The sequence below is a fragment of the Gymnogyps californianus genome, chromosome 3 (genome assembly GCF_018139145.2).
Source record: "Gymnogyps californianus isolate 813 chromosome 3, ASM1813914v2, whole genome shotgun sequence".
In the NCBI taxonomy this organism is placed as follows: Eukaryota; Metazoa; Chordata; class Aves; order Accipitriformes; family Cathartidae; genus Gymnogyps; species Gymnogyps californianus.
The window spans coordinates 72,505,141-72,526,340 of record NC_059473.1 but is presented as its reverse complement, the minus strand read 5'-3'; the positions used below and the strand labels follow the sequence as shown (position 1 = coordinate 72,526,340).

At 40.3% G+C, this 21,200-nt stretch overlaps 1 protein-coding gene across 1 annotated transcript in view; it reads left to right on the top strand.

Annotated features, from left to right (window-relative positions):
• SLC35F1 (solute carrier family 35 member F1) overlaps nt 1–21,200 on the top strand; it is a 255,510-nt gene that overhangs the window by 217,155 nt on the left and 17,155 nt on the right. The window contains exons 5-7 of the mRNA XM_050894071.1: nt 1,881–2,037; nt 6,911–6,963; nt 12,189–12,343. Of these exons, the coding sequence (XP_050750028.1) occupies nt 1,881–2,037; nt 6,911–6,963; nt 12,189–12,343 (365 nt within the window). The remainder of the gene's footprint in view (nt 1–1,880; nt 2,038–6,910; nt 6,964–12,188; nt 12,344–21,200) is intronic.

The window sequence follows — 21,200 nt, the reverse complement described above, 5'->3', positions numbered from 1 at the left end:
GCTCACACTCTCCGAGCATCAGTGTGCTTTGGGGAGAGCCATTGCAGTGTGGTCCTTGAGGCCGTGCCATCTCTATGAAAATGCTCAGCATCTGAGCTGTCTTTGCTTCACAGATGCAAAAGGATGATATTTTTGTCTCAGCAGTTCAGCACAGCCAAGCTCTAAGGTCAAAAGTTTTTTCAGCAGTACTTCCCCGAAGTGTCAGTGAGTAGCTGTAATAAATACCAAATGAGTGAGCTCAGTGAGGGATGATTGGAGCCACTGTGGAACATCAAATGCATCAGGGGTATGAAGAGGTTTTGTAAAGTGCGGATGCTTATTTTAAATTAAGGGCATCTTCCGTGGCTGATTGCAAAAGAAGGCTAAAAGGAAAATAAGTACCAAATCTTAAAAAGATAAATGGTCAAATATAAACATACTATCAGGCAAGGTACATGCAAAACAGAAATTCAGTGAGAGACTGGATGAGTACATGAAAGAGAAATCTAGTAATGTTTGCTAAACACAGAGAAGCCACATCTCCTCTGAGCTGAAAAATGTTGGAGACTAAGAGAGTATTACTGTGAGTACTTTAAACTTTACCAATTCCTATATGTCTCTAAACAACTTAAACCTTTCTGGTGCTTATAGACAATGTTGGAGACAGGATGCTAGATAAATGAACCCTTGGTCTATCCTCTTATGACTGTTCTTATTTTCATAAATTTCTTCTCACTGGAAATCTCAGCACTGTAGTTTGGAATGAAAACTGAAGGCTTAAAAGAACTGCATAAAGAAAAATGTTGAAAAGATAATTTTTAACCAATCAGAATGTTTGGCTTCCATTTTTATTTACTGCACTGTGTATTTTACAATAATAATAAAACTTTAAAAGGCAGGAGCTCAAAAAATAAATCAAGAAGTATTTTAAAAGAAAACAGGGTTTCTTTCAAAAAAACTCCAACAGTCGAGTACTTCAGCATTTCTACTGAACCTTTTCAAAGGAAATTCCATTATATCCAGCCTTTCGGAATATTGTTCTGCAGCAATGTCTGACAGCTTTGTGAAGCTGTAGCTCTTGTAGAAATCATTTAACAAGCCATATGTGCACAGGGAATCACATGCATCAGTTTGCAGAGCCAGGGCCTCAGTTTTCAAGCTGGAACTTGACCTTGATCAGATCTCCCTGCAGCCCTCCCCACCCCACAATAATAAAAGCCTCCGAGACTTAAAAAGATTTCAAACGGTCTTTGATAATACAATGTTTTTGTAATTATATATACCTGGAGGTACTGAAAATACATCTTGGTATGCATTACGTACTGCTATGTTAATTGAACCTCTTTTAAAAATCTATCATTATCGTCACCCTGTCTGCACCCCTTCCTTCCTCCTCTCTTTCTTGTCAAACAGCTTCATGTGAGAATGAGGTCAGTATTGGAGTTGTAATGATTTCTTCACTCATTTCACAGGTACACGGAATTTTTCAGTTGGTTTCACATCTAAATACTGGACATGTTTTAGACTGGTTAGATTTCAAGATGAGATGCAAACTGCTCTATATAGCTGAGTCACATTCTATCTGCAAAAAAAGTAATAATAAAAAGGATTAGTCACTGAAGAGTGCCACTTGTTTTCTATATTTTTTTTACTAATTTTTCAGATTTTTTCAGATTCTCTTATCTACAGCAAGGATAATGCTCTCCCTTTGCCTCTGCTAGATTTTGCTGGGGTATTGAATGAAAACTGTTAAAATGACAGAACATTTGCGTTCAGGTTATTAACCCAGATATGGACCACTTAGTGACTGAGGATTCAAATCTGTGGGGAAGAACTTGCAAAGGTTCTAGACAAAGGTGATTGTTTTGAGACATTCTGATTTTTCCCCTGTTTATTCCCAGGTGAAAATAAACTGATAGGGGATCTCTTAGTACTGGGCGGAGCAACGCTATATGGCATCTCGAACGTTTGTGAGGAGTATATCGTCCGAAACCTGAGTCGAGTGGAATTCCTGGGCATGATCGGACTCTTTGGCTCCTTCTTCAGTGGAATTCAGCTGTAAGTGAGCAGGTTTGAGCCCCTAGGTCATTCAAATAAGTGCAGCTGTGGCCTCCATTGAGGTACTCTAACCCTCTCTTCGAAGGTAGCCATTTCCTGTGGAGAGTAGGTGTCTTCTAATTCTGGAATTTGCATTGGTGTTCATATTTCAGGTTGGTGGATTTGGATAATAACACAAATTTGTACCTAAGTACTCTAAGTTAAGGACTGGTGTCCTTGAGTAGTCACATGGGGAAAGACGAGTAGAAAGAAAGAAATCCTGCCATCTTGTTGCTGGAAGACAAGTGGATGCTTCACGTGTTGGTCTGATCTGTGAATAACAAAATCTACAACTCTCTCTGGTTCTGTTTCATACTTTTAAAAAGTCACTCAGATTTCTAAACAGGTAGAAAACATGTCCAGTCAGAAGGTATTTTACTGATTGACTCGTTCTATGTAACTACATTATGATATGGCGGAAATAATGAAGAAGCCTTTAAGAAACTGGCCTTTTCACTTCAAAATATTTAGTACTCAGGTGATTGTCGCATGGATTTCAGGAACTACTGAGTCCTGTCTATATCCACATGTACCTAATGAGCATCTCACCTGCAAGCCTAAGAGTTGGAAGGTAGCTTCCAGTGTTGTAATACTGTGACTGATGGAAGTGTAGTAAAAGTCACCATGCAAGATTGCCCCATTTTATGCAGATCTGTCACTGGTGCTTGTCACACGGAATAACTTTTGATTAGTCAAAACCAAGTTGCTTCCCTGCACATCTGAGCTATTCAGCTTCTAAGAACAGAGACTGATCAAAACAATGACCCCTCAGTTCCCACTTAATTAGTTCTATTTCTTTAGCCAGAAAGCTTATTATATTTATGTGGGATCTGAACGCATGACTTAAGATTATTTATATTAACTGGCTGCCGTACAAGCAGTTCCTTTTTTAAAAATATAGAATTCAAGACCACGTAAATATGCCTAGTATCTTTGGCTAAAGCATTTTTGTTACCTGCAGTGTTCATGATAGGTAGGTACTAACTGATTCTGAGGGCATCAAAGCAGTGCCCTTGTCTTGCTCTGTGTGTGTAAACTGTCATGTACATGTCTTGTATTTCTGAATTTAATTATAGTGCCATTACCCACTCTTGACCCAAGCAGTTAGTCACAATTCAGGGTCTGTGAGTTGTTTTGCTGGGGAGAAGAAGCTGGTGCTGGAACAAGGCATCTTTGTATACAGAGGACACAACTGGAAGGAAACAATAAGAAATAATTTCTTTGCTGAAAGCCCTAAGGTTTTTCTAGTCAGCCTTTGGCCCAAAAGTTCTTGCCAGAAGGCTTTTCTCCACCAGGCTCTGCAGCTTTTTGCTGCTAGTGCTTTTGTGGCACTTCGTGGAGACCCGACTACGCTTCGCTCTTGTATGTACTTTTTTAACAAGGCAGCAAAATCTTGCATATCGAGAGAGGCCAGTAATGTTTCTGCTGCTTGGTTCCATGAAGCAATTCAGCATTTTCTTACCTTTACCTGTGATGAAGAGCAGACATCACGTAGTTAAGTGTTCACAGAGGTTTAATCTAACTAAATATACCAATTGTTTCAAAGAGAAACCCGCTCCACATGTTACAATTGCAGACTCTTTCTTTGAAACTTTACTGGCCACTTTGGTGCAATATAGGACCTTTAGGTCCTGTAAACTGAAGTAGTCTGGGGAAGGAATGTCTCAGAAACAGGGCCATTTCCCAGCATGCTAGACACAGCACTGGTCAAAGTTTGGTTGGCATCCACAAAGTGATTGAGGATGGGGAACATGTGTGCTAATACCACTGGAGGTGTAAGTCTCATGTTCATAGGATTTACAGGGAGCAGTACAATTCTGAAGAAGGGACAATATTGAAAAGTGTGTAGGACTATGCTGAATGTAGGAAAGACAAAACAGTACCCACAGTGAATGTCCCCTTTATTGACATGCACTGATCTCAAAATAATATAGTAGCAAAAAGCTGTGGCATTTGCCTTCTATTCCATGTGTATTTACAAATATCTACATAAGTGTGGGTGACTCATGTTAGTTCATGCTTCAGCTCTAGTACAGGGCTGTGTCTCCAAAACGACTTTCAAGAAGTAGGCTGTTGTTTTCTAGAACAGTTTAGCAAGAGTGCTTAATATTAGACTGTAACATAAAATAAACCTAGATAATGCCTGTTGGACAGCAAATGAAGGGCTAAGGTGTCAGGGCAAACAGTGAAGTAAAGGAAAGAGTTGGCTAACTACCCGGACATGGTGGAAAGAGAAGTTTAATGGGTTGAATGTGATTAAAGTAGGGAGGAACTGTATATCAAAACAAGAGAAGAAATTAGTTGACAAGAGTTGGGGATGTAGCAACTACCCAGCAAATGGAGATGATGCTGTCTGATGGAAGCACATAATCATAGAATAACCTGCTTTGTAATGGACCCCTGAAGGTCATCTGGTTCAAGCTCCTACTCAAAGCAACTCAAAACTAACTTCAAAGTTACATCAGGTTGCTTAGGAACTTGTATAGTTGACTTCTTAATATCTCCAGGAGTTGAAATGCCAGTCCTACTGGGCAACCTGTTCCAGTGTTTGACCAATATTTTTTTTCCTTATATCTAATCAGAGTTTCCCACATTGCAACTTGTGTCCATTGTCATTCATCCTTTTGTTGTGCACCTCCAAGAAAAGTCTGATTCTATCTTTTCTGTAACTACCCATTAGGTAGTTAAGACAGCAGATTTACTGTCCCATCCTCCTTCCCCCCGGCTTAACCTTCTCTTCTTCACACTGAAGAAACCCTGCTGTTTCAGCATCTCCTCTTATATCATGTGCTCCAGCTGCCTGACCATTGTGACGGAGCTCCACTGTACTCCTTCCAATTTGTCAATGTCTGTCTTATTCTGGGCAGCCCAAAATAGGATACAGTACTCCAGCTGCTGTCTCACAAATCATGTCTTTCAATTTGCTGACCAGACTCTTACTAACACAGCCCAGGATGCTGTTGGCCTCCTCTGCTCCAAGGACACATTGCTGACTCATGTTCAGGTTGATGTCCACCAGGACTCCAAGGTTTATTTCTAAAAAGCAGCTTTCTATCCAGTTAGCTCCCAGCCTGTACTGTTGCATAGGGTTATTCCACCCCAGGTGCAGGAGTTCATATTTGCTTTTCTTGAACTTCATGAGGTTTCTCTTGGCCCTTTTCTTCAGACTACATTGTAGGTAGTTCACCTATCCAGTCCATAGCTCTTCAGTCTCTAAGGATCTTTCGGGAAATCATGTTGGAAGCTTTGCTAAAGTCAAGGTAGATTACACCTCATCCTCTCATCCATTCCTTTTCCTTTATTTACTGAGCCAGCCGTCTCATCTTAGCAGGCAGTCAGTTTGGTCAGGTATGGTTTGCTCTTGAGAAGTCTGTGCTGGCTGTTTCCGATCACGTCTTATTCATTTCCTGCAAATGGCTTCTGGGAAGATTTGCTCCATAATCTTCCCAGAGGTTAGCGTAAGCCTGGCCAGGCTATAGTTTTTGCTCTTTTTGAAACTGGATGTTGCATTTGTCTCTTTTCAGTCATCAGGGACCTCCTCCAATCACCACAACCTTTCAAAGGTCATTGTGGTCCCAATTCTTCAGTGAATCTGGCATCACTAAACGGCAACTTCTGGCAAAGTTGCTCTTACTCCTCTTTGTTTCACAGATCATAATGAATCACAGACCATAGTATATTGTTTTATACTTCTTTTGTATCAGATAGGCAATAGTATGAAAGCAATGTTCCTACACTGAAGTTATATCAAAATTTGTTTGCCAGAACAAGAGACATTGCAGTTTGTTTTCATGATATTCTTCAGGAATTGCTGATAAAAGAGACATATGCCTTATGCATGCAAAGACACTTATAATTTAGTTATTTTGCAGACAAAATAATCTTATTATTCTGTACACAGTATTAGATTTGCCACACATCAGCAGCAAGCAAATTAGAATTTCCAGGATGCTACTCACTAGACCAAATTAATCTGGAAGGCACTGAGTTCCTGTAGTTTTACGATTAGACTTGGTCTTCCACATACCACCTTTTGTACTAGGTACTTTGTTTTTCAATCTATGTAATTCCATGTTTTATACTTGTTTAAAATAGCATCCAGACTAGCATGCAGATTTCTGCACAGCAGGAGTTATCTGGAAATCACAGATCAGAGAAAGCGGTTAGCTGAGTGAAGACCTAGTTTGTGAGATACCTAATCTCCAAGGGTCTGTTTGCCTCGATTGGGAAGAGCTGACTTGTTGCCACCTTAGAATTTTCTGGATCTGGGATTTTGATGTTAATGTACAACGCAAGACTTATAAGATGTTGAAAGTGAACTTTTGCAGCATGGCCCATCCTTTGCTTTGTTTCCTGACTTTCATTGCTGTGACTATTTGATCTGTCTCAGTGTGTAACAAATCACAGTACTCTCCCCAAAGCCAGCCTGTGATATTTATTTATTTGACACTGCAGAGCTGCTCTGAAAGGTGAATAACTAGATACATTATTAATCATTAAAGTTCAAAAGCTTTCAGAATATTAAGTCAGAAAAGTACAAGAGGATTGAACATATAGGGGGATAAGCACTTTGGGCAGGTATATAGAGGACTGGAAATAAACCAGTGGAAATTGTATGCTATCACGTCTGATTACTGCCCTGAAGATCTTTCAAATACAAGGGCACAGGCATAATGCCAGAGTGGATTAGTAAAGTCTGATTGCATTTGGTTCCTACAGAGATTTTTTGTTATAAGGTTATTTATGTTGTTTTGTCCAGCATTTGAATTGAATGAGTGGAAGTAATTTAACTTCTGTTCTCTTCCATCAAATTTTGCCTTCTCTTCTCTTATAGTGCAATCATGGAACACAAAGAGCTGTTGAAAGTTCCCTGGGATTGGCAAATAGGTAAGAAAACATTTTACCTCATTGAAGACAGTTGCTGAAGGAGGCATGGAGACAACCAATGTTTGGGGAGGCAGGCACAAAGTTTCACAGGAGCCAATGTTTGTGACTTTTCCACCAGTTACTGCCAAAGGTTGAACCACATGCCTCATAACCTTTCTTAAATGATCTGTTCTCCCATTGCCTTATTCTGCCTTCCTTGCACCATTAGGTTAAGCATATGAATGCCATAGGATAATTATTCCGACAGCCGTGAAGTAAAACAATAATAGGGTTCCAGTTCTAAGATTCAGTGCAACACTGGGACAAATAAATGAGGTAGTCATTAAGAGCCAAACCTTTTCAATGAATGCCAAAGAAAGAAAATGGAACCTAGCAAAAAACCTAAAAAAGTACTTGCAGTGTGTATTATAGCCTCATAAACTCATTTCCAAGGGGAGCATTTCTGTATGCAAATGGTTAATTGCTTTCCAAGTAGTCTTGGTGGAATATAGCAGATGTGTCTTTTAGACAAGTTTAGGTAGCATAGTGCACAATGAAGCTCTTACGGTGTTCTGCTATGCAGTGGATTGCATTTTCCCGTTTCGGTTTGGAAGCTGAGTTTACGATGTAAGACTCCCTTCTAATTAGTCCAACAAATTATTTGCTTTAAAAGCAAATCAACATTTAGGAGAGTCCCTATAATCACTCTTTTGCTATTTATGACAATAGAAGAAATAAAAGAATACTAATAGTATAGAGCTGATATACTTGGCAGGGGACTCAAGCTGTGGCAATCCATTAACAACAGCTTGTTACCTAGTTTCAGAATGAACATCAAAATGACAGCTCAGAAGTGTGCAAAGGCAACTCATTATGTGGGGAATCCCTGAGGATAGGGGATACAAGTTATGGAGTACACTGTTGTTTTCTTTAAACTTAGTTCACAATTTCCTCTCATCATCATAAACCTTAATAAAAACAGTGCATCCTTCACAAAACACTGCACCTAGAAGTCTTGGAGATTTGATGGTTGAGCTGTAAAACTAAATGACAAATCAATTTAAAGTATCCATGGAGAAACACACTCAACTGCGTACTATAAGTGTATTGGCCTTCTTTAATCTGAGATAATTAGCATAATTGCATCAGTGTTTGTTTATACTTCGTGATAAGGAGCTCAGGGACATAATTAATCTGGTACTGATGGAACTAGCAGTGGTCATAGTGAATTAATCTACTATCCGTGTAAATGTCATATATACTTCCATGGGATTTCTGTTGTAACTCAATATCAGTGATATGTGCTATTAAAATAAAGTCTTACTTGATCTGTGATGCCATTAAAATGTCATTGAAAGTCACTAATTCTGAAGAGTCCCTACGCGTAATAAGGAGGAGATCATCTTAGCAAGAGCATGAGAGATATGTATTTGTTTTGTTAGAGCAATAATTGGAAATGCAGTGTAGTTGAACACGGATTAAATGGTGACAATTATGTGTAGTTCTGTGCTCTTCCCTGGCTTCCACTGCACTCAGTGTGCTTTCCATTGCATTGGCAGTGATACAAGGTTGTCAAGTAGTGATTGACAAATCTATGTCAGGGTGTTCACAGCCTTGTCCTGAATAGTTATCCACTGCGACAGACTCAAACCTGCAGTCCAGCAGAGTTAAATCATCAGCCTTCTGAATGGTAGTGATAAAGTCACAGCAGGCAACCCAATAAATAACTCAAGGTGGCCTGTTGCCATCTGCCATAATTGTGCTATTAAGAATGGATGAGCTACCTTTCAACTGATGTAAAATGCAAATGATTTTTGAATATAAAGATCTAAAGCCAATCTGTTATGTCTATCGTGTTTAAAACAGGCTGTGGCCCTCCTGGTTTTAATTTTGGAAATTCCCCTGATACATAGCATCATTTTCACACTTAGTATAAATCAGTGTAGCTCTGTTTGAATCCTTGAAGGTTTAAGTATTAATACTTGCTGACAACCGGACTGAAAGGAGAATGATTATACTGTTCTGACTGAGTGGTTTCATATGAGACCATGACATGTTTTGTAGAGTGATAGATGAAATAATAACAAGTAAACTAACATCAGTTTTATTTAAGAGAAAAGCCAGTTTGAATCTCCAAGGAAGTGTCCTTTGTTACAGGTGGTTTGAGTATTTCTGAATGGTCTTTATTCCAAGAAGACAGTGTGAAAAATCATAACCGATTCCATTTCATCCCAATGAAACGATAGCTTTTGGAGTAAAAACATGAAGGCTAAAACATGCCACATTCAACCAGCATGCTCAAGGGGCTCTACCTGGGGGCAGATCCTGCCCATCTGTGTGAAGATGCCTAGTCTTAAGAGAAGTGGGGAAATAACTGAGGGATTGGGGCTTGTTCAGCCTGCAGAAGAGAAGGCTTCGAGGAGTTACCTGCAAGGAGGTTACCAAAAGGACAGAGCCAAGGTCTTCACAGTGGTGCATGGCAGGAGGATGAGAGACAACAGTCAGAAGCCGAAATGAGAGATTCATTTCATCACTGGATAAAAAGAAAATCTTATTCACACTGAGGACAGGCAGGCAGTGGAGCAGGTTGCCCAGAGAGGTTGCGTAGTCTTCATCCTCAGAGATTTCAAGACCAGGCTGGGAAAAGTCCTGAGCAACTTGGTCTGATCTCACAGCTGTGCCTGGTTTGAGCAGGGTTTGGACTAGAGACCTCTGAGCTCCCTTCCAGCCTGAATCACCCCACGATCCTATGATCCTAAGTGCCCAGTTCAGACACTTAGGAGGCACTCACACCCAGCCAGGCAAAACTGGTGACCTTACCCATCAGGGTGAACACTGACGACAAGATGAGATTCCTTCCACCAACTTAGATACCTGGGATGTGGACATCTGATTTAGATAAATAGACTCCCTTTATCATCAGCAACAATAAACAGGCATCACACAAATCATACTATGCTAAAGCTGGTGTCTAAAAGACATTGAACAATCTGCACCCTAAAATTTCCCAATCTCTTCGTTGACCACCAACCCTCAGTATGTGTCCAGAGCGAGGTGTAATGAATCCCACCCACAGCTGCCTTCATGCACATTAAGCCTTCAGTTCAGGACAATGCCAGCACATCTGAAAGCAGACAGTTATGAATGATGAGCTTCTCAGGGTTTAACACAGACCAGCTCATCAGCAGATTATTACAAAAGCACCTCCTAACTTACCAGGTTGCTTCCTTCCAGTGCCTGCTACAGGGGGTTGGTGCTGGTGACTCAGTGCCTGGTTAGACGCAGGTCCCAGCATTTGCACTGCAAGGGTACCCAAAGAAGCTGAGGCTCCAAGCCTTTGACTTAAAACATATTTTTAGTCTGAAAACTGGCCCTCTAAGAAGAAATATCTGAAAATCATATGATGTTATTGCCAGTTTGCTTTTTGTCACCACTAAATGCTATCCAGCTGGTGCATATTACATGTACTTTTAAGATGTAAATGAAATGCCACTTTATATTCACCTCTGATAGGACAGCTACAGTTTAAGCAATTTTCTACTGGAACTGAAAAGCCCTTTGGAAAAGCAGCCTGTGAAGTGCATGTAGTTGGCTGCCAAAGAATGTGAACATCAAGGCAGTACCATAAAATTATACTGTTAGTTAAGAGCATAACCCAGCAAAGCACCTGAATATGTGTGTTAAATCCAGACTGACTAGCAGGGGCTTGGTGGACCAGCTGGTAATTTGCAGACTCTACTTTGAGAATGCTGACTTTGGGTCCAGAATGGCTTTTGCACCTGACCTGTTCTTGATTTAAGCCTGGAAGAAAAGCTGACTTAATGCTCATGTATGCAAAAAATTTCTTATTGATCAAAACTACGCTCCATTTGATGCAATCATTTGCCTACTACAGAAGAGTTGCAGAGTTTGCATAAAGCAACTCTTTCAAGCACTGCCTAAGACTGATTCTGTTGTTACACATATACAATGCACACCTTAAAAATTTGCTACCTGTTAATAAAAGCGGTTTGTACCATGATTATCTATATTCTGAATATAAATTCAAATTCATTATCATGCCATAACAATTGATATACAGACACTGACATTTTGTGACTGCTATATTTGTTTCAGATGAATGTACGCTTCAGTTCAGATGCTTCTACAGGACTCAAACTATCATGGCTGATTTTGTCCTTTAGATAGATAGCTTTTTTCTAAAGAGTTTTTAACTAAGTGGATCCGCAAGCAGATACGAATCATATGGGCTTTTTTTTCCCCCCTTCTAATCCCTTTCAGGACTTTGGCAATCAGATTTTCTGCAACTTTTAGTCAATAACAACATGCTCTGACGATCTGGCATGAGTCTAAATTTAGGCTCATGCACATATCAGCTGGGAATTCTGCAGCTTACGGCAGCCTAAGAAATATCATTTGCATGAGAGCAGATGAGTGAAGTGTTTGCTGGTTTTTTAACTTCATATTGATTAATTTGCCTTGGGATTTATCAAGTAATAACTGAAGCAATGAATTTTTTCCCAGTAAGTTATTTAGGTTTTTAAATTAAATCAGATTTTTACTGTAATGTATTTTTATTATATTAGTGTCTAACAATCTAATTTGTGTGAGGCACTCTGTAAACATGTAGCAAGAAAGAGTCTCAGCTCCGGAAAGCTTTATTAAGGAAGGCAGACAAAAAGGAGTAGAGGAACAGAGATGCAAAGCTGTTAAGTGATTTGTCAGGTTTGGTGGCAAAATAGGACTAGGACCTCTGTCACTTGGGTGCTGTCCTCATGCATTCATCCATTGGCTCATTAACTCCTCTGCAAATACTTTTGCATTCATTTTTTTGATCTATTTCCAGAAAAAACTCAGCTGAACTCAGTTGGTGTTGGGGACATTCAGCTCCTTAAGAGACTAGATTTGATGTGTCCGAATGCATCATTTCATCCAAATCTATGTTGGACACGAGGCATTCACTAGTAGTATAAGACACCGATTTAAAACAGCACTGCTATTATGGAGACCACAGGGAAAGGACCTCGTGTCCACTGCTGATATGGTTTTCACTGATTTTCCTACGTATTTAGAATTATGTTCTTAGTCTCTCTCTCTCTCTCTATGTGTATCTTAATAATTTGAATCCATGTTTCTCTGAAAAAGCATTATGCATTCTTTTCTAAAAACACAGCCTTCTTCCTCCCAACACGAGTAATTTCTGCAGGCTATGAAAGGTCACTTTGCTTCTTATTTCTCTTCTGCAGGCTTGTTGTATGTTGGCTTTAGCGCCTGTATGTTTGGCCTCTACAGCTTTATGCCAGTGGTCATAAAGAAAACCAGTGCTACCGCCGTCAACCTCTCCCTACTCACGGCTGACCTGTACAGCCTCTTCTGTGGATTATTCCTCTTCCACTACAAGGTATGTGGAAATGAGAGATGTATTTGGGTAATAGCAGTATGCCTGAAGAAACATCAATGCAGAACAATGAAACAAAAGAAGCCTCCAAGCTTTGTTAGATCTACACAGTAAAAGTGCAGATTTTTTTATAAAAGCCTTATTTTTTTATAAGCCTTCAGGCTTCCCACACCAAAACCAATTTTATTTTACGATTTCCAGTTTTTAAAGAGAGATCATTTGGTCTTGTTGTTACGAGTTTTAAGATTTCACTACCTGTTCATCAGCAACTGTATCACTAATTTCATTTTACTTGTTGGAGGTAACTTTCAACTGCTGTGACCAGACCCAGGGTGGCAGCATGAAGGGAAGGACTCTTCCAAAAATCCCATAGAATTTTTTTGCCCGGGAACAAGGTTGTTTCATTCATGCTGATTCTGAATTTATAACTCGTAATTGTCCATGAATTACACCTTTCTTGTCAGCCAAACCAATGGCTTGCATGTTAGTGTAAATGCCAAAATGTGCAGCAGATTTGTGTTGAAATTAAACTCTGCCTCTCAGGTCCTCTAATATTTAAAACATTGTGTTGTACAGGCACACATTTGATCTCCAATTACAAGGAACGGCATTTCATTATTCACAAGTATCCCCCCCAGTGTCCATCATATGAAAGTAGCATCAGGGTGCTGGAGGCGATTGCTTTGTACCATCATTTATTCATAAGGGGGAGGTTACTTGATAGCTAAAATGGTGGCCCAGAGAAGTGTTAGGTAAATGAAAGCCTTAAAATTCTGAGTAGCTAACCAACTCAAATCAGATTTTGTGATACTAATGGTACCTGAATGAATCTAAACTAGACAGTGAAAGTTCAAAGCTTCAGAGTCCAACACAAAATTGTTTTTCGCTATTGCCTTTTATTTTGGTTTTATGGCTTTAAGAATTTTGCAGACAGAAGAAAAGCAAGTACAGAAACAAAAATTTGACTGAGATCACAATGTAGAGGTTGTCTGCTGCTTCACAGGTCTGTCTCATGGTGATTTGATTCCTCGTTCTTTCTGCCCCACACTTCAAATCCAAAGTGTTTGACATTAGGTATTAGCTCAAAATTGTTGTCTCCTGTTAATAGTATTATTTGTGTGGTGAGTTGACCCTGGCTGGACGCCAGGTGCCCACCAAAGCCACTCTATCCTCCCTTCCTCAGCTGGACAGGGGAGAGAAAATATAACAGCAGGCTCATGGGTTGAGATAAGGACAGGGAGATCACTCAGCAGTTACCGTCTTGGGCAAAATAGACTTGACTTAGGGAAAATTAACTTAATTTATTACCAATCAAATCAGAGCAGGATAATGAGAAATAAAACCCTAAATCTTAAAACACCTTCCCCCCACCCCTCCCTTCTTCCTGGGCTCAACTTTACTCCCGAGTTCTCTACCTCCTTCCCCCCAGCGGCACAGGGGGACGGGGAATGGGGGTTGCAGTCAGTTCATCACACGTTGTTTCTACCGCTCCTTCCTCCTCAGGGGGAGGACTCCTCACACTCTTCTCCTGCTCCAGCGTGGGGTCCCTCCCACGGGTGGCAGTCCTCCACGAACTTCTCCAACGTGAGTCCTTCCCACGGGCTGCAGTTCTTCATGAACTGCTCTGGCGTGGGTCCTTTCCACAGGGTGCAGTCCTTCAGGAACAGACTGCTCCAGCGTGGGTCCACCCTGGGATCACAAGTCCTGCCATAAACCTGCTCCAGCATGGACTCCTCTCTCTCCATGGGTCCACAGGTCCTGCCAGGAGCCTGCTGCAGCGCGGCCTTCCCACAGGGTCACAGTCTTCTTCAGGTGCATCCACCTGCTCCGGTGTGGGGTCCTCCACGGGCTGCAGGTGGATATCTGCTCCACCATGGACCTCCATGGGCTGCAGGGGGACAGCCTGCCTCACCATGGTCTTCACCATGGGCTGCAGGGGAATCTCTGCTCCGGTGCCTGGACCACCTCCTCCCCCTCCTTCTTCACTGACCTTGGTGTCTGCAGAGTTGTTTCTCTCACATAGTCTCACTTCTCTCTCCAACTGCAATTGCTGCTGCGCAGTAACTTTTTTTCCTTTTATTAAATATGCTGTCACAGAGGCGCAACCACCGTCACTGATGGGCCTTGGCCAGCGGCAGGTCCGTCTTGGAGCCGGCTGGCATTGGCTCTATCGGACACAGGGGAAGCTTCTAGCAGCTTCTCACAGAAGCCACCCCTGTAGCCCCCCCACTACCAAAACCTTGCCACGCAAACCCAATACAATTTGATACCCATAACAAAATAGGTTTAGTGCTGTTAGTCCACTGTTTCTGGGAAAAATGGCTATATTACACAGTAAAAGACAGACAAATTTAATTCTGAAAATTAAATGGTGGTGGTGGTGGTCTAGCAAAATCAAACTCTGTTAGAGGGAGAGACTCAAAAGGCAGCAAGGGTTGGACAGCTTTAAGCTCAGCATTGCTCAAACCTAACAAAAAAGGCAATTTTGCAAACGCAAACCTTGAACTTCAGGCACTTGAAAGGCAGAAGGTGCATAAAAGGTTTCAGTTCTTCCCTGTGTCTGATTGTTGGGTACATTAGCAAAGCCAGGAAGGCAGAATTTTCAACCTCATTGGCACCCTGTCTTTCTACAGTAAGTGCATGTCAGCTCTCGACCACAGTGGCACCTTGGCCTCCCTTTAAGACCTGTGGTCAAGAAGAGAAGGCTCAGAGCTGGAAGGTTTTCTGGTTGAAAGCAAGGTCTCATCATCTGTCCTGATAAACTGGTTGAGTTCCACCTCTGAAGTTGTTGGTGGTCCCCTCTGCCCCTTACTCATCTGATTAGAAAACTGAAAATCTCATTCTCCTACGGTTAACTGTATCGTGCAGTCTTCTTCATAAACTCTTATCAAACTCTTACTTCAGCCTGTTCAGGTTTTTTACCTCCACTGCTCTCGTTGGGAGACTGTTTCAGAACATCACTACTCCAACAGTTACAAACCTTATTTCCAGCATAAATTTACTTGTGGCTGGTTTTGGTCCACTCATCTTTCTGCCAAGAGTATCCCTTAGCATGAAGAATACTCCTGTCTCCTCAGCATTTTACTCCATTGGTACATCAATAGAGAGCAGTCATATCCTCTCTCAGCCCCTAGTTCACTAATCAGAGCAAGCCCTTCTCTGGACCCCATCTGGTTGGATTTCATCCTTCCTGAGATAATCCCTTCAACTCGAGAAGCAGGAAAGGTCCCTCCAGCACCTGGTGCAATGCTTTTGTCTCTCCATTTCTCCAGGAAGCCTGTTACCCCATAGATAGTAAGACTGTATTTACATTTTTCATCACTGCTTTTCCTTTGTGGTTTGTACTTATCCTGCAATCCATATAACTCATGTGTGTCTCTCCTTTGTTCTTCCCAGCTAAAGTGCTGATAAAGAGAAGATCTTTGTCAGGACTTTGTGGAAGGGCCTTTACCTGGAATGTAGTATCAACTTCCCGGGCTGTCAGTGTCTCCTTTCATACCATTCAAACTTACGTTGCAGAAGAAATTTGAAAAGAGAGGCTATATTCAGAGATCGTCTCAATTTAAAAGCCCACTTAGTTATCTGGTTACTTCTTTAGTTACCATGTTTTTATCCTTAGTCAGATCACCTCCTCCTTTTCTTTCTGGTTTACTATCAAGTATCATTTTATATGAGGAAGTAGAACTGTGAAATGTGCGACTTGCACTCAATAATGAAGTTGAATATGTTAACATTAAATGATCTAAATTAATTCCCCTCCTAAGACTGTGTACACTTGCTTGTCTTCTAGCTTCTAAAAAGCTGTTTTGTTCCCAGCCCAGCTGTACATCTCCTTCAGATATGCAGCTCCTTCTGCTTATTGCTGCACTGGCCAATGGGCACAGCCCCACTTCACTGGGAAGCAAATGATTTTATGCTGAATTAGGATCAACTGAGTGGTTTAGTGCCCCTTGCAGAATATAATTTTATGAGGCTTTCAAGAAACAGTTATGATTTTTCCCTGTGCTGCTGCTTTTATCACCAGACAGGTTTATTGCACCCATAGCAGTAAATCTATGAAAATCCATGGAAAATGCAGGAAATTAGTTTAACTGGGCTTTAGAGCCTCTGAAACCAAACTAAGGAGAAGATTGCATTTGAAGTGTTTTGATTCTTTAGCATTTCATTTTTTTATAATACAGACTTGCAACATCATGACATGCAGAACAGTGAGTTTATAAACAGCTGCATTTATATTCTTACCCCATATGCAGATATCTTCGTAGCAACGGTTCCCGTGGAAGCTAGAAATATGTTGACTGGACACAGCTCTGGTGATATACTTGTAATTCAAGATGTTAATTGTTCAAGGTGTTATTGTATTAAAATGTAGTGATTTATGACTTTCAATTTGAGATAGATGACTAGATTGTAGTGCATCATTCTTAAAAATATCTGCATCCCCCAAACCAAAGCTCTCTTTTTTTAGTTCTTCTGTAATCAATAATTGATTCCAAATATTCCAGTGAGTGGGGAAATGTGTCTGGCCTCTTTGGTGGCTGAATATTGGCCACTGCCATAGCATTTAATTATACAACTCCGTATCTTCAATCCTTTTTTTAAATTCCCACCATATTGATATATTTTATACAATTTTGATGTTCAAAACTTGCCTAGCTATCTGTTCTCATTTCACCTTCTTCTTAAGCACAATTAAATTATCTCCCGCTTTGAAAAACAAAGGCCATCAGAATCCGAAAACTTAACAGATGATGGTGATGATGATGATGATGATGATGATTATGTTATCCTGTACTATCACATTCATCTTCACCTCTTGTCTTTCAAACTCATCTTTTGGTTTGAGCTTTGCCTTGATTTCTTGGTTTCTGTGAACTTCAGTGTTCCCAGGAGTACTAAAGCCAGCCTGCGTACAGCTCTTTCCCACCCCACGTAGGCAGGAGGAGTGCACAGTGCCCCCCCGGTGTGGGGAACGAGCCTGCGCAGCAGAGCCGAGGGGCTGCTTTGCTGGTTGGGTTTCACCCATGCTTTCTGTGTATAGACATGATGGTAAACAGCTTTGGAATGAGACAGAAAGATGCGATACCAATGTGCAATACGCTGTGTAGAGGGATGTCTAGGCATAGCATGGAGGAAATTTAATGTTCTGAGTAACAGGACTGTCCTTGCCCTGTCAGAGACTGCGATAGCCGTTCTTTGTCATGGATACACTGACACCACTGGTGCTAGGAAATTCAGGGCCAGCTCTCCAGATGTACGAGGTTGGAACTTTTCAGTTGTTTTTTGCTTAGGAGGTGTTCTTTTTTACATTTTAGTCTCAGCCTTAGCTTTATTTTTATGTGAATTTTTAATGTTCATACTTTTCATTTGCAAGCCGTATGTTGTGCTTTAGTCATTCTAAGCAAATTGGGTTCTCACTAAATAATCTAAGCAGTTTATTTTATGTTTTCCACCAGCTAGAGCATGCATACTGATTGTGTTCTGCACCAGCAGGTCGAGTCACGCTATATTATATCATTACCTAGCAAGCCAAGCACAATCAATTATATTCTGCCTTGGCAAATTCATTCATTATTTTATCCAAGATGCAGCTATAAAAATTCAGAATTTCTGTATATAGTAGCAATTTCCAAATGAAGAAAATGCATGTATTTCATAATAAATCATGGAAGTCATATATCTTGATTTAGAATCATGGAGAGTATCTGTGACAAAGGAGTTGGCTACACAGATAAACATAATACTCAAAACCTTTCAGCACCAGAAAACGGAAATTATGCTAGCTGAAACCTCACTTGCGGATACTCACTGATGCTTCTAAAAATGACTTTTCAATGCTAATTCTAACAGCAGAGTCCCTCCAATAGAAGGGAGCAGATGACAGCCTTCCCATTACATCAAGAAACAAGCCATGAAGGAGACTGGGTTTTAACATAATGGAGAAGAGAGGGTACAAGTTGGGGGCAATAGGTTCCAGCACAGATCCTAAGCAATGCCCATGAATTAGGAATTTACGTAGGCTTCACTGAGATGAAAATTTGGCCCTTACTGGAAACAAAGGAGAAGAATTAGGAGCCTCCATTAAAAGCATGTACTTTACCATCGTGATCCAAATCACTGAAGCCAGTACGAGCTTTTGTGCTGGCTTCAGTGGACTTCAGTTCATTTTCCTAAATTAGGAGAGTCTGCCACTGAAGGGATCATTTTTAAAAAAATTCACAGTTTCATGACTGTGGAGATAAAGACCGTGCCTTATTGTGACTCTATATGCTTCAGACAGTCCTTTTTTTTGTTAGTGAAGAATGGATATGATGTCTGTGGTTTGGGAGCAGGAGGTAGAATTGGTTTGGTTTGGGGGAGGATTGTTTGTTTATTAGTTTGATTTTTACTTGGCAGCCATCCATAAACACCTGAGAGACTTTTCCCAACCATCTGACCAAGCTGAGAAAATACTTCAAATGATATTCTCACTTTTTTTTTTTAACTTACCTGCAAGCATAAGCTGAAGTCAGTAAGATCCTTTTCTTTGCTTGCACTTATTAGGGGACTGACACCTACGTATTTTAAACTTTGACAGTGGTGTTGTCAGTGGTGCATCATTATTTCTAGTAGAGCAGGCAGTGCAGGCTAAACAACTATTTTTTACATTATTACTTCCTAAGTCATATGCTTTAGGGTATTTTCCTGATGAAATTGGATATGCAAGCTGCTTGACCCATAAACTCTCTGTTTGAATGGAATTTAATCTCACAGGGCCTTTATCTTGGTGAAGGCTTCTAAGTCTTTGATAATAATGAGGATAAATCATATTACTAGTTAATTCTTTATACCACTGGTAATGTGCAGAAACCTACGTGCGTGTTTCCCTTTCTTTTCCAGGGTGCTAAATTTCTTACAGTGGGACTCCCTCTCAACAACTCTGTTCCCATGAAGCTGTACTGTCTGCATGCCTTTAATCTAAGTGGCATTTTAAAAGCCTCTTTTTCACATGTCTTTAAATTTATTTATTTATTTATTTGAATTTTCTCCTCCAAATTATAATCAATTAGAAAACAGTTAGGCGCCTATATTTGAAGAGCTACCTTGAGGTGGAAAGGAATTAGGTGTGTCTTTGGTCACACTTGAATGTATATTCCTGTGACAGAAAGGGCCCACATCTGCTTAACCTTTGTCTGAGGGTGCAGGATGCTGTACAATAAAAAAGCTGTGAAGTAAAATGACAAAAAAGAGTAGAAGCTGGAGAATGAAATTACTCCCACCAAGATGTTGCACAGTCTGACAGTGGATTTTTAACAACACAGCACTGATATGGCAGCTTTGTGAAAATACTGCATTGTTAAAAGGATATCTCTTCCTTCCACAGTGTTATCTTGCAATAGATTCATTAGTTGCAAAGCATGAATAGTGAAACATGGATACTCACTGTTTCAGAGCCGTCAAAAAGAGCGTAAAAGATGTGGCATTCGTATTGCAGAAGTTACGATGGAAGCTTCAATTTCAATTATATTTTTTCAGACACTAGCTCATCATAAATGTCAAGTTTTGTAGGTTGTTTTCAGGGCTTTTAGCTTGGGATATTTTTTTTTGGTCTCATTTTAAAAGACTGTTCACAACAGAACTGATTAGGAGTGTTCTAGCAAAATACATTTTTGTTGGAAATGCCTAATTACGAAAACAGAAATGCTAAGTGAAAACGTCCTGTTTTCAGTATGCTCCCAAGGAAACACAAGCTGGCATTTCTCAGCCCCTGACTGTTGTTTTGCCCACTCATCTAACAGGTTGCAGTGGCACACATTTTCCAATGTTTTCAGCCAGATATTCTAGGACTGGAAGATCTCAGGCACAAGAAAACACGAGTTACACGGCTCATGGATTCTGGAAGCCAGAGAACAAATCTCAGTTCTGCATTAGGCAGCCCAGAACCCCAAGAAGGAGCTTTTAAGGCTTCCAGGCATCTGCCATGGAGATAATCCTGGCAGCTGCAGTCAGCATTTGCCAGAGTTTCCAGGCAGCATACTTTGTTTTAGAAACAACAGCTTTAGGTGTTTCATAAGAGAAGCAAATGCAGGATTTCTGTTCTTGAAAGAGCTTCAGTTTCTATTTTACACCTCAGTTTAGGAATTTTTTTCTTTTCTTTAATTACAGAACAACAGTTTGGTTTCCTAGCCAGGAACGAATTCATAATTATAGCAAGAGAACAGCCAAAAGTTGATCTACCTACCTATGCATGGGTTTATATTCTCTTAACTACGTAATTTAGATTTCTTAATATTCTCAGTGAATGCCTGGTTAACAGGGTTTACTGACAACAGCACTGTTCTGTGTTTTGGGGTTTTTGTATCAATGATTAGATGGTCACATATTTCTTTTCTTTCTCCATTTCTCCCCCCTTTTTACTGTGTGTAACTTTTGAATCAAGTCTGTTTATGTCTCAGTATCACATCTTCCTGCATAGCTTAAGTGTTAAAATGTTAAAAGATCTGTTTGCTATTTCAAAAGAGCTTTTCAATTTGACACATTTACAGTCTTTTTAAATATGTGCATAAAGTAGGTACGCAAGTAAATTTTCATTTGTATAAAAGGTGTTTGAGGCCCGTTGAAACTCATGTAATCACTAAATAGAACCAATTTCAGACTGAAGTAAGAAATAGTTTATACTGACAATCCAACCAGTCAGGGGAGAAAAAAGCACCACTCTGTGACTGAGTTCTGCCTTTGGTCATATTGGATAGCAAATTGTCTAATGAATATTGACTACTCAAAAGAATACATGAAATGAAAAAAGAATGTAAATGTTGACTGTAGTAAACAAATGTGTAAAATCAGCCTGTTCACAGACAGTCCCCAGAGAAAGAAAAGA